At 33.9% G+C, this 15010-nt stretch overlaps 1 protein-coding gene across 2 annotated transcripts in view; it reads left to right on the top strand.

Moving 5' to 3' along the window:
* Positions 1 to 15010, top strand: part of LOC149772437 (uncharacterized) — a 170414-nt gene that overhangs the window by 34513 nt on the left and 120891 nt on the right. For both annotated transcript variants that reach the window (XM_089947829.1, XM_089947828.1), the window contains exons 6-8: positions 4314 to 4442; positions 7034 to 7200; positions 12088 to 12287. In XM_089947829.1, the coding sequence (XP_089803955.1) occupies positions 4314 to 4442; positions 7034 to 7200; positions 12088 to 12287 (496 nt within the window). The remainder of the gene's footprint in view (positions 1 to 4313; positions 4443 to 7033; positions 7201 to 12087; positions 12288 to 15010) is intronic.

Here is a 15010-nt window from a genome sequence, read left to right as displayed (position 1 = left end):
TGTTTAGGTGGATCTGCCATTCCATATAGAACCAACAGATCTGTTTAGGTGGATATGCCATTCCATATAGAACCAACAGATCTGTTTAGGTGGATATGCCATTCCATATAGAACCAACAGATCTGTTTAGGTGGATATGCCATTCCATATAGAACCAACAGATCTGTTTGTTTTAAATCATATAGAGAACATACAATGTGGAGCTTTATTTTTTTGTGTATTATGTGATTTTGATCCAGGTTTGTCTACAGTAGAATGTGTATTTTGCATGACAAAATATGCTGTTATTTTGTAAGCTACATGAAATGCTGCAAATGGCATAACTCATGTAGATAAAATGTTCGGCATCCATCTCTTGTCTTGCATCCCTTTTTTTCTTTTCTAGAAGCAATATCATATTTTGGTCATTATACTATGCACTTATATATAATATACACCTTGAATTTTGACCCAGAATTTGGTGAAAAACTTAATTTTTCCATATAACATGCATGTGATACCAAATCCGGTTGATTTCACTCCATATTTTAGTGTGACAATAGTCTGTCATTTTGGATAGTGCTCTGATAGTAATTACGTTGATTGGTTTATAGTAGAACCTTATTTGACTGTTTGTTCTTTTCTGTTAGTACCTCATCATTGAATTAGCCCTTGATCAATAATTTTTTGTAAATATGAAAGAAGAAAAAAATTACAACAGTGAAAGTATATCTTTTTGATTTTATCGTTTATTACATTTGTATTAAGTACGTTGTGCTCTGTCAATGAAAATGACTATTAAAATGTATTTGGAATGAATGACTGATTAATCAGTGAAACAAAAATATCATGACTTTCGTATTTCATTCACCAATGTTCCGGTTGGGAATTTTTTACAGTTATAACATATACTGTAGTATCATCAATTTTTGTGGGGGACCAATTTTCATAGTTTTCATTGTTGCCCCGAACCACGAATTTAAATCCCCAACGAAAAATGAGCACGTAGGATGATACCCCACCCCCATTTTCTTACAGTGTTTCATTCCTAGAGATTAACACAGCTACGAGTATTTGATAAATCAAGGTCAATACTGTAATCTGGTAATTAAATATTAGCTTTTACATGTGTTTGTTGTATTTTTTATTTTAAGCTTTTGAAACAAGAATTATAAATCATTTTATATTGTTTCAATGCACACGTTTGATAAGGTATCAGATAGCTGTAATTTTACACTCACAGCCTTCAATCGATATGCAAGGTAAGGATAGAGAGAAAATAGAGAAAAATTCAAACAATAGTAATAATGAAAATGAAAGAAAAAAATATTACAAAAGAACAGTATATGAAAATTAAATTTAATACTTATTCAAATCGATCCTTCATTCGAGTACAATGTTGTTGAAGCATTTAAATCCTTCTGAAAGCACATTTCATTTTATCCATGCATTTTTAATCCAAAAGAACAACAATCCTGTAAAATACTGTAACTATTTCTTGCAACACTATTATTAATGAAACACTATATATATGCACTAATTACATCAGAGTATTAAAGCTCACACTTCACAGATTTTTGGACAAAGCCACTGTATCAACATCTTCTCAATCAAGTCTCATGGTACTCACAAATGCTTCTCAGGTAAATAATCCTCAAATTGCTGAATTAAACAGGTCCAGCTTTCTCAAAACCAATGATAATAAGGTTCGATCTTTCATTCATTGTTGCATGAGCTGCAATTATCCATTCAGCGTGAATTGGCTTGATTAATGAGGCTGCAAGGTTTACTAATACTGTGCACTGATCGTCATCAGTAGCATCTTTTTCCATAATGGCGTCCATGACCTGTTTAGCACACCACTTGTGACTTTAATTCTTCTTTAATAACCAATTGACCTAGTGTTGTTGGCTGCGTCAACTTCCTTTGGCGTTGAGCACTCAAACGACAACATGGTAAAAGTGATTAATCTTGACAGGTATATTATTTGTGCTCATATAGATGGGAGTATTGTTTTAGTGTTCTTGGCTGTGTGGGCTTCGACTGATGTTATTGACTTGGTTGAAAGCAAGGTGTAAGTATTGAATTTGCCAGGTCTTTGATTTGTGCTCATACAGGTGGTAGTATTGTTTTAAACATTAAAGTGACTGCTGTTTGCATTGGCATAGTTTTTTTCTTTTGTATTCTTTATTTCGGGTAGAGGTTAAACCGTGTTAATATGCAAACTTTGACAGTCAAAACCACAAATTTATGTACCTATGAAAATTCCTTTTTTTTTCACAAAACCACGAAAATTGAGCCCAATGGAAATAAATGAAACTACAGTAGATAAAACTATATAGATTTAAGGTGCTATTGTGATCTGGAGAGAGACAGGGACTGAGTGTCTCTAATTCTCTCTTGCTAGATTACTGTTCATCTAACTTATTTGCCATACAAACTGTAATATTTAGAACATGTTCTAAAAGCAAAGGACCTCAAATTACTGTGATAAAAATGATAAAGTTTAGACAGCGTGTCAGAAATGAAAAAGCAATGCACTCTGGATCAGGTCAGTTTATTCTCAGTTGCACAGCGGTCTAACAGACCCAGTTGATGGAAATTGTATTTGGTAACTGATAACCAGTTTTCTGTCTCTTTCTGTGGCAACGTCATTCCTTGACAGTTACCTGAGATGTAAGTATGATGCTCAACACCTGTAACCAATTTTCCTAGTGTGATTGAGGAATGTATTAGAAAAGGTGGCTCATTTTTCAGTAAATTATGTTTCTCAAAGAATACTTCCCAGATCATATTACTTTAATTCCCTTCTATCTTCCTTCTAATGCAAACATCCTGTTCATAAAGTTGTGCTTAGCTTATAACTAATGCCACCTGATGGTGTCAAGGGAAGGAAATGGGCATGTGTTATTGCCCTTTTTGTACATACTTTAGACAGGAAAGATGAAATTTTATCTTCTGGGAGTGCTGGATTTTGTGATGGGACTTGTATGTGATGTTATATTTAGCTCCTTGCAAAATGGACCAGGAAATGCTGCCATCTTTCACTTAGAACTAACGTTTCAATATCATATACCTGCAAAATAATTTATCACTTTCAGGCTTTGTATATTTTTATTTTGTATTTTGAAAACATTATTGATCGTATCAAATGTTATCAGTGCATTGGGGATTTAAGAACCCACTTTAAGTGTGCATGTAGTTACTTTGCTATGCTCTTCGAAGTATTATTTTAAAAAAGTGTCATACCGAAACTTTGCATTTGTCTGATAGTGATGTGATTTTTTAGTCAATATTTCATCAGCCTCATTACAAAATTTAAACAAATGCAATAACATAATGAATATAAGGTTGAACATATTTTAAAACCGATGACTGTTTGTCAGTTCAGATATTTACAGCATCGACAACTTAAGCCTATTTATAGTTGACGAAAATCTACGCTTTGAGTGTTCTTTTTGCAACTGTATACTGTCTAACCGTACAACAAGCGTTAATACAATAAAAACTATTTTAAAAAAATCATTTTATCAAAGTTCTGGCACACCAATTTGTACGGAATTAAAAATAAGTTTAGTTTTGGAACATCAGTTCTGGAAAGGTTAACATCATTATCAGCTGTTAGAAAATTCAAATACGGCAGACAATTTCAACACGGGGAGATTTAAATGTTTTACAAATTCAATGTTCGTTGCGGTTGGTTTATAAACATTTCCAAAATATAAATTTGGTAGCAAAATAAAGCTTGGAATATGCCGATTTTAATGATATATGATGTATTTATTTAAATTGCCAAACTTTTTGTCAAATCTGCATAAAGTATCAGGTATTATTTCTTTGTGTAGGAAGATCATAGGAACATGAGACAACCACTGACTGAATTGTTTATATCTCCTCTGATTGGATTGAAAATTTCATGAATATTCATGAAGTTTTAATAACCCGCATTTTGTAACAAAGAAGAGAGGTCACATGACCACGACATGATCGTCGCTAATTATAAATGATGCTTGAAATCTGTTACTTTCGGTGATTATAAAGTAATAATTCCATTAATATAGTGTCAAATATAAAAAGAAAACATGCCCATTATAGATAATTTATTAGCTTTTACAATGTATAAAATGTGTTGCAGTCAGATGAGTAATGATGCTGCAATGAAGATTTCCAGGTAAACTGTTATCTTGGCCATGTTAGACTGGGTTGCTATTACATGTTAATGATGTGTAGATTTTGGTACAGAACCTAACAACCAAACATTTGGAATTTGGTAATGTCATCCTATTGAATCTAGCAAATCAATTTTCAACTCAAACATTAATTTTGATCCACAGATTCTGGATGAAAATGGTGGAACAGTCCTGGGATCAACTTCCAGAGCAGAGGGTGAGAGTTCATACAGACCACAGCATACGGATTTATTGGAGTTTATTAAGCAGGCTAAACAGGCAGGGCTGTCACAAGTAGGTTCACATTTAAAACCTTTCCATACCGTTGTGACCTTGTGGTGTCTTGCATGGGAACATTAAGGAAGCTATGTGATCACTTTCCTGATGGTATTTTTGTCCAGACTTCAATAGCAGAATGGTTCTGTAATCACTTGTGTTTGTACGTGTGAAAGATAGAAGAGTTTTATGAAATGCAATAAAAGTTGGCAAGATAATGGAGTAGGAGAGTTGCTATAATGCATACTTCATTATTAAATATTGTATATTTATTATATAGAATCACTTCATTAATAATTTTGTATATTATATAAAATCACCTTTTCTGATTCCCAAATTTTATGTATGATTAACATGACTTTTTTCCACACAATTTCCCAATTTCTTTACACTTCAAAATATGTCATTTTTATACAAAACCTCCTCCAATATTGAAAACAAATATAGAAAATCCTCTGATTGACCATGTCTCAAGTAGGGTGAAATGATTAACTGATGTTCCGATACTTTTTCAGCATCTATACAAATATCAATACAAGAGGTGAAGAATTGTGATATATTTTCTTTTTTTTATTCGGTTGTTGTTAAAGGCATTAACTGTTGATTTTTTTGGTTTTCTCACCATAGTGTGCCAGTACAAATAACGACTGCATTGCTACATTGATAAAAAGAAGTTCCTAATTTTTACAATAATTTTTGGACAGTGATGTTTTACAAATTTAGCTTGTACATGTGCTCCAAAATATGTATTTTGTCATATTAATGACTATTTGTAAGAAAATGAAAGGATTTTTATTTTTGTTACAATTTTTTAAAATACATTTCATGCAGTGATTGGTAATGGTGTCGAGTAATGTAGAAACATAACAGAACATTTGTGTCTGACGGACTTGAGAGAATAACATCTTTAAACAAAAGATTTTAATGATTATGAATGTAAGGATTTTCTTTCTTCATTTTGTTTATTTCTACATTTAAACATATTTATGTAGCCCTGGCAAGCTTGCGGTCTAGCATGGTTGCAGATGCTATATACAGTTTTCGATTGATACATAATTTTGATTTGCAATCAACACTGTTCAGTGCTTAATTTGACCATTGTTTTCAAACATGATTGTGATGCGAGATAAAGAGTCGACTTAAAAACTATTATTGCTCTATTGAATCATGAGGTTTCTATTCAGATAAATGTTTCCTGTTTATTGTAGAGTATTACAGGTGTACAATACTTTATGGATTACACATAGCAACAGGTCATCTAAGTTCAGTCATCGACAGATTCTATGATTCATGTAGCAAACTAATTCATTAAAAGGTTAATACTTGAACTTAATTTTTGCTTTTTGGAGTTCATTTCATGGCATTTCTTGGTGGCACCTCATTGATTGCATAAAATGTACGCTAGAGTCTACATTGGACACATTGTAAGATCTGTACATCCTGATGTGGGGTGGGGGGAGAGATAGAAGAATGAAGAAGAAAAATAAAATAGACTTAAATATTGAAATATAGGTTTGAGTAGGATAAATGAAAAAAAAGTAGTTCCAAATTGAGAGCAAATGAAGAAGAAGAATCTAATAGGCCTCAATATGGAAATACAGGTTTTAATAGCATAGGGGGCACTCACCAGTTAGTATGTACTTTTGAGAGAGTGACGTATGTAAGGTGAAGTTGTTTGCATTTAAAACATGCACAGTGGAGAGAATGTTGGCATACCTCTATGCTACTTTAATGTAATGTGGCTGACATTACTTTGTATATTGTACTTTTGGAAATTGTACATGATCTAAACACACTGCTAACTAAAATGACTGCTCCCTTGTGCTAAAAATATCAGCCTGAATTAGTCTAAAGTACACTAACCATAGCAGCTATTAAAATAGGGAAAATGAATTTTGCCAGACAAGACAATACCAGCTTCTGGAAGTGCAATGAATGAATTACCAAATATATAAAATGGAAAAAAAGTTATCTGCACTTTTTTATACAATTTACCTCTGAAGTTCAGGAAGTGAAAATGACCAAGTTCAGCTAGCACTTTTTTAAAAGGTACAAATCCGGATTACGGCCAGACTGTATACTCTATAACCCATATTACACCCATCAATCATACACCAAAATAAAGGGAATTAAAGGTTCTTTGCAATATACCTAAGATATGCATGGTCTTTTTTAAATATCCAGTATAACCAGTGAGGAAAGCTGGGGAAATTCTTTTTCTTTAAAATTCTAACCCTGTGCAAAAGATGAAACTGAAGAGTGCCACCATACATAAAGGCAGATACATTTCCTCAGTGGGGAATAAAGTAGTTCTAAAAATGATATCACCACTTTGGTATCACCACTGTGGCAATATTATTTATCTCCCACTGATATATTTCAAGTGAGATATTAAAGGCTGGCACAGACTCTAGCTTTGAATGCAGATGAAGTTAAATTCTAATTCCTTCCATTTATTTAACAAATGTCACCCTGGTCAGAATTAGAGGATGTTTTTAAGCAGGTTTGTGCCAATAACATCCAAGATGGCTGTAATTATGAACATTGATATCTGTAATCTTTGGATCTTTATTAAATAAGAATTTGGAGAATGTTTTTTCATGTTCTAGGTGCATGAGCTTGAAGCAGCCATATGTAGCCAGTTTGATGTGAAAGATGTCCACCATTTGGGACATGGGAATATTTCTCACCTTCAGACTGCAGCAGATAAACATGGCAGACATCAAACAAGAGACTTTACTGTGGTCTTTGAAGCAGCCATGACTTCAAATCTTGGGTAGGTGGACATCTTTTTTCATTGTTGTGATTTTGTTGGAAATAAGTGAAATACCTCAAGACCAAATCCATTGTATATAGAAATTTTTATTTTGGTACTGAATTTTTCATTCATAAACATTGTAATATCTTTCTCCAGTTACTGAAACCGCTCTACTCTGAAAATGGTAATAAATTTTAATTTACACTAAGAGAAACCCCATTAAACCAAAATTCACTTTAAACATTTAAATGTACTGTAGCTGCTAAATTCCATAAAACTGATATTTATAACCAGAAATAGCCTCTTGTCATGTATTAAATACAATACACACCCGGCAAGTACAATAGTATGCATATTGGTCAGTGAGTGTTGTTGTTCTAGGGTTTAACGCCATTTTTCAGCACATGATAGGCTATACATGGTGGCCATATTAATGGTGGAGGAAGAACCTGGGAAAACCTCAGAAAGAACCACCGACCCAAGGGAAGCTACTGGCTAGCTTTCGAAAAATACCCACATTAGCCAAATCCTAGACTCGAACGCATGCAGACAGAGGTGAGATGTCGGTGATCCGTAACAGAGAGCGCTTTAGACCACTCAGCCACTCGGGTCCCCTGGTCATTGAGTGACCGGCAAATGTCTTAAGTTCATGTGAAGTAAAAACAATGTTTTGACACAAATTAGGGAAACAGTAGATCAGTCCAGAGATTTTGTACCTTCAGGGAGGGCCAGCTTTTAAGATAAATTTATATTAACTAAACATGTTTAGATAAGTCAGTTAATAAAGACTGTGTATTTTCTTGCTTATTATCTAATTTTGATTGATGCTTTACTTTTGTATCAACAATGAATATAATGTTTTGTTTGATTTTGTTTGTTCTTTTTCTTTTAGTTTTTAATTAATCACCTGGGCTTTAATGACCAGGCCTAAAGCCATGTTTTATGGATTGCTGATGATGCATTTTTTTCACTATCTCAGACAAGATAGCATCTTAGATATTCCAGTTCTCCCTTGTTTTAATATGGTAGACTGGTTCCATAACCACCAACATCATTATATACCAAACTGTATTATAGAGAGTATTGTGATATATACAGAATCGTGATATATTGAGAATAGTGTAATATACAGATCCATGGTATAGGGGGCAGTATAAAAATTGTGAAGTAATGGTGTTGTGAAAAAGAAATGAAGATACAAGACCAAGTTTCGCCTTCTTTTCTTTCAACTCTTATTGTTATACATAGGGATGAAACAATATACCTGTTCTGAGTATCGATACGATTCATGATACGCAGCCAGCAATACAATGCATATTGATATACATATGAACTTGATGGTCTTTTTATCACTGGAAGGTAGGTGGTGCACTTTCATGTATGTTGACATTCTGGTCCTATTTACAGTATGCAGACTACAGATAGACATAATGTTATTATATATTTATATATAATTCTCATTGATGAGAAGATAACAACAGTACTTTCAAACAGACTTCCTGTTGGTTGCAGTGATTTTTATCCAATATTTTGGGCCATTTAATGGTGGTTCCATTTAACTCCCTTTGTTTTGAACATCAATGACTTGAAAATATCTTATTGCTAGTTTTGTGTCTCACTTACACGTGGAAGACATTACAATGTTCTTTAAAACAGAAGAAATAATGCAGTTTCCTCATGCAGAGAAAATCATATCTAGAACAAATTCAGGCATGGGAATAAGGTTTACTTCATGCAGATGCAAAAGACTGCTGTAACCACAGGTGCTTGTATTTGTTAGTAAGGAAGGAAAACTATTGATACACCCAGTCCTATTCAACAATTTCTTTTAATTTACAAAAAGCAATAAACTTGAGCAGTTTTGAAATTTTCCCCATAGCTCATTCTATGCTAATTTCATTTATCCCATCAGCAACTTCATTCATTGGTTAAATATTTGTTCCCCATGTAAAATTTAAGGAGAGATGATGACAGGATTTTATCTTAAGGGAGAACTCTATATCCAAAAAAAAATGGAGGGGGAGTAAGAAACAGTCATAGGTCAATATTTATCAAAATTTTGATATATGTCTCTCTTTTTTCCTGCTCCACTTTCTTAGAGCTCTGCTGAAATCAACATCTTTGACATATGTCACCTCTAGTTGTATAAGTATTGGTCTGTTGATTATTTCTGAACATACTCTGCTCCCATCAATATTGTTCTGTGATTTTTTTATGAATGGGCATATACTTAGCTAGCCTTGTAAGCTTGAATATGTTAGGCAACTGATTTTTGTGACTGTTAGGTACAATTTTCCAGAGCTCATACATATTATTTTTTGGATACATCTGCTCCAATATAGGATTTTTTGCTAGCATAAACTTCCTTTGTTTAATCACTAGTTTACTGACTACTATGCCAGATTTCTTATCTGTTCCATAATGCTGTGTAAGGGTAATTTAGTCCATCAGTGTTTGTGCAGACAGAAGTATTAAAATAAATATCTTTATTTTTTAATTTCATTTTTTTTAACTCTCATTTATTTATATACTTATTTTATTTAATTTATCTTAACCTGATATGGATACATGTATGTGGTTTTGTAGTATATATGATCTGCAAGGCAAAATTGATTACCGTATTTACCGCATATGTTAGGACACGGAAAAATAATTTTTTTCTGGCTGGATTTCATTTGTTAATTGCAGTCTTGTACCCATGATTTGCACTTTTGGTCTATAACAATTGCAAAGTGTAAGAGGTCATTAGACTAAGTCTTGGTTGCTATCTGAAAGAATAACGAAATGGTTTCTGTATAGTAACATTATTTCTACATCTCATGCCTCAACCAAACTTTGTGCATGGCTTGCATCTGAGTTAGGAAGTAATGCTATTGATTTTGGAGGTATAATGGTCAAAGGTCAAGGTCTCTGACTGAAAAAAGAAAAATGGTTTCTGTGCAGTAACATTAGACCTAGCCAAAACTTTGTCTTTCACTATGCTAAGGAATAAGCATGTTGATTTTTGTGTCAAAAGGTCCAATAACATTAGTTATACATCACAGACCTGGGCAAAATGTTGTCTTTCACTTATGCTAAGGAAGAAGCATGTCGATTTTGATATCAAAAGGTCCAATAACAGGGTCACTGACTGAAGGAAGAAAAATGGTTTCATGATGGCTTGTATGTCTGGCCTTCCCGTACAGACAGCTTATGTTAGTTGTGTGACAAGTATTGTGCTGACTGACATATTTTTTTAAAGCTAGTACAGTCTGATTAGTTTTAAAGCTAGTACAGCCTGATTAGTTTTAAAGCTAGTACAGCCTGATTAGTTTTTCCAGAGTTTTGTTCTTTTTTTAAAATGAGCAATATCAGTGTGGGCATCAGTGACCTGTGAACCCTTTTTAGAGTTCTATATGTATCATATTAGGGCATGATGATGAAAGGAGCACGTTAGTAATCACCTTTTCTGTTCATCTCTCTACTTCTGTTTAACAGTGTCCATATATTCATACTTGCATGAATTGAATACCATTTGGTAGGTGAATTGCCTATTACATGTAGATGCACCATTTTAAGGTTTCATCTTTCATGGTCCAATTTTGACATTTATTGCCATTTTGCAGGGCTTGTGTTTTGAGGAGCAAGGTTGCTGTCACATGCCATCACACTCTTTAAATTGCTTCCCAGAGAGTGATCCATTTCTCTCCCTAATCTTATTGTTCAAAACAATGTTTTCTGACTGAACTTATCAATTTTGTACCAGATTTCATGGCAGTTGCCTTTCACAAGTACAAACAGGTTTACAGGTTGCACCATTTTAATATATGGTTTCATGTGCCATACACAATGTCGTAAATATTTTGAGGAGAGGTGGATATGGAACATTGGATAACTGATTTTTTTATCTCAGTATCGTACTCAGGTCATGAAAGCAGTAAAAATTACTGCTTATATAATGGCGCTAGTGGACAAACTGGTAAACCCACAAATTGAGTCAAAACTTGAACAGAATGTGAAACTGCCAATGAAGAATTGGATATAACAGTGGTAGAAAACAAAGCAGAAAAATACTATACACCATAGTCACTTAAAGCTAAAACTTTGCAATGAATGATGACTGTAATGTTAGAGAGACATGCAAGTGAAATATATTTCAGTTTCTCCTGCAGTGTTAGAGTAAGGTCAGAGGCATCAGAGATGAGAATCCTACAGTAAAGATGGTTATTTATTTGGTTTTTCATAAAATTACATGTTAAATTGAGTATGTGAATGATATCTCATTTTATTATGAGGTTGGCCTGTTATGATCTCCATGTTCACACTTTGTCAAATAAAGGTCGGCAGTTGCCCCATTTTTGTGAATCCTGGCTGTAGCATGAACTTACTCATGAACTTGATTTTTGAAGCATAAGTTTAATAAGCTTTGCAATATTTAACATTTAGCTTAATTTTAAGGAGACATTAAATGAGTTTAACTTCATGTGGTATACCAAAATTATAATTCAGAAATGTTATGGCCCTTGCTTGCCCGTCTTTCTAACTTTAGTTTCTTCAGCAAAACTTCTACTCAGGAATGTCAAGAATTTTACATTATTATTAGGAAGAGTTGTGGCCCTTGATTACCTGTCTTTCTGATTTAGCTTTCCATAGCATAACTGTCCTCAGGAATATTGAATTTCAGTAAAAGTTATTATGGAGCATCATTCTGAAAGCATGTTTGAGCTGGATTTCATGATGTCATTCAGAAAAGATATAGCTTTTGATATCTTGTCTTCTGAAACTTCAGTTTTGCCAAGCAGGTTGTAGTAATCATGGTCCTTTGTAATGCACACATTACTACTAGCTCTCTTGATATTGAAGTTTTATCTTTCTGTGACATGCACCTTACATACTGTATGAATACAAATTTAATCAATCTTTCAGACCAACAAGTCAGTCTTCAACCCAAGTTGGGATTCTAGGTCACCAGTCACGTGATGCAGCCCTTATCTGTCTTCACAATTGTCCCATACTGGAGGACCTTGCAGAATGGAGCCTGTGGAAGCTTGTATTTGAACCTGAACATGGCAAGCTGAAGGACTTCCTACAGAAATATGGAGGATTTAGGCCGATGAATATAGAAGGTAAATTACAGTGTAACTAGTATGATAGTTGCCCATTTGCATCCTACAGCTTACTCTAATCAGCATAAATTCAGATCTACTGTTGCACAATGCACAAGTAGTTAGGGGGTCTACAATACTTGTATGTAAACTTCATATATCTGCCAGCAATGTGCAGGAGAAAAGATTGGTTTGCTGTTTATTTTGCATGTATATGTACAGTTGTTGTTGCTATGAGTGGGACCAAAGATGGGGCAGTTACCTGTAATACTCTTTTAACTCTTTGGACTAAGTTCTGTCAGAAGAAGACATAGGTAAAGATCTGAAATAATCAAGGGTTTGATATGACAGGGTCTAATATATTATCAAAGTAGATTGCCTAACATGAGTGCTCATTTCAAATAAACCAAGGAATCAGGTCAAATAATTTCAATTGTTAGCTAAGGCTGGTTGAATAATGTTTTTTATATCTGAGCAAAAGATTGAATCTATATGAGGAGTTTCATAAATTCGATCTGGAATGAGCACAGATGTACAATTCTGTTTATAACATGACAAAAATGATTTTATTTAATGAAATGGGAATAATGTAGTGAAATGACCTTGAAATACATTTAGATACTTAACATCATTATGATTTTAACGTAGGCCAATAAAAATGTCAGCCAACCATCCTTGTTTTTTGTTGCCAATTTTAGCACTCTTTCTACCCAGGTGACACAATTTTAAAAAAATCAAAATAATTTAACACAAATTTATTTCCCGAACTTGATTTGTGCATCAGATTCAGCCAGTTTTGCCCAGTACTTGAAGCACTTAGTACATTATATACATATTAATCATTAAATTATATAATGATTAAAAAGAATCCCTTCCTACCTACCTACCCTAATATTAAAACAAGTTCAATAGGAAACACACATTTTTTCTTTTATTGGTCTTACATGATGTCACAACATCATTTGTGACATCATGAGAAGTTTTTATACGTTATGTATAGAAAAACTACTGTATGGGCATATAATTATAAAAACTCCTTATACATGTGGTAAATTACATTTGCCAATTAAAGTTTGGTATTTTCATACCTTTAATATTTTCCTGTTCTTCATGCAGCTTTAGACATCATGAAATTATTGGCATAAACATACTGTCACAAGTATACACAACTTGGTTGAACTTGATCTTTCATTTTTGTACGCGGAAGACAGTTCAGACCTCCCAACCTTTACAATTTGACCATGAGTCTTACTGAAATAACCCTTAAGTTATGGACTTACAGTATAACAGAAACAAAATCGCAAAAATATTGATTGTTGCAGTCGAATCTGGATGCTGGATTGTCAGTGTTTGATCAGAATCTGTGTTTCATATTAAGTTCAGTGGAGTTCATCAGGGAACCAGTCCACCTCAGATGCTTTAAACTTAGTATAATTTTCATGCAAAATGCCTGCATTGTAGTGTATGACTTAATCTGAGTAGCTTTGAAATATCACTTGACAGTAAAAGTAATCAGATATTCCACACTGGATTAGAACTGATACACACCAACAGCTGGTTTGTGTTCCATGCGAAAAATACTTTCAGGCAGTCTTTACTCACCTTCCTAGCTGTATTGATGTCTTGTATTTAATAAATAGTGTAGAACACCTTCTGCAGTTATTCTTCAATAACAAATAACATTACATGCATTATTAACATGTTCATGATGAAAAAGACAATAAGCAACCAGCATATAAAAGGAATATACATATTCCTGGTGAAAAAGAGCAAGAAAGGGAACAAGTATTTTTATTGGACATCCTGTGTTGATTTGTTTGTCTCATGGCAGGGGAGATAATAACCATTGCCACATGAAATACTAAATAAATCCAAAGATTATGTTAAGTTGGACGAATAAGCAAGAAAGCTTTGAGCTCCATTGGGTTTGGAAATGCAATTTCTGAAACTGTACAAGGGGTGATTAGAGTCTAAGTGTACTTTACAAACCTTTCAGTTGAACATAATATTTGCCTTTGCTGCATCAGCCTTAGATCACACTTCTGAACTGTTTCAGTGCATGTTTTCCAAGACAAAACTAGCAGTAAAAGATATTGTGTTATATCTTACTGAAAATTGGTCTAACTTATTGCAAAATACCAACTGCCTTACTGAAAAGGTCTTGTTAGGGTCAGCAGGTCTGACAGTTTTATCATTTTAGAATGCCCGTTATAGACCATAAGAATGCCTCTTTCAGACTATAGTGATTTCCAGGCAGCATGTCAGTACTAGAGCCATTGTACAAGTTTGGTGTAATTATATGTGCCACTGTGTGTGTGTGTGTGTGTGTGTGTGTGTGTGTGATTTGGATTTTTAACATAGCTTTAACAATTATTCAGTCACATTGCTACAATGTCTGCAGTGTGGCAGTTTATAGTGATGCCTAGCAATGGGGCATCATGCTGCGGACATATAACATGATGTCCCACCCAGTCACATTATCCTGACAGCAGGCTGACCAGTTCTGATGCTAACCTCTTAATGCTGAGTGCCAAGCGAGGCATCTGTTAGTACCATTTTTGTAAGTCTTTGGTATGAGTAGGGCGGAAATCGAACCCACAACCTCCCGCATCCGAGGTGGACGTTCTCACCACCAGGCCACTGGAGCGGTCATTAGTGCCATTGATTTAATTATGATAATTTATAATGGTACATAAAAATGGAATTTATAATTGTATGATTAATTAGAGTTTAAAATGGATGCT

Source organism: Sinohyriopsis cumingii, unplaced genomic scaffold, assembly GCF_028554795.1.
Source record: "Sinohyriopsis cumingii isolate HCF-2022 unplaced genomic scaffold, ASM2855479v2 utg001505l, whole genome shotgun sequence".
NCBI lineage: Eukaryota > Metazoa > Mollusca > Bivalvia > Unionida > Unionidae > Sinohyriopsis > Sinohyriopsis cumingii.
The sequence above is the reverse complement of the archived record's forward strand: the minus strand, read 5'-3'. Positions and strand labels throughout refer to the sequence as shown.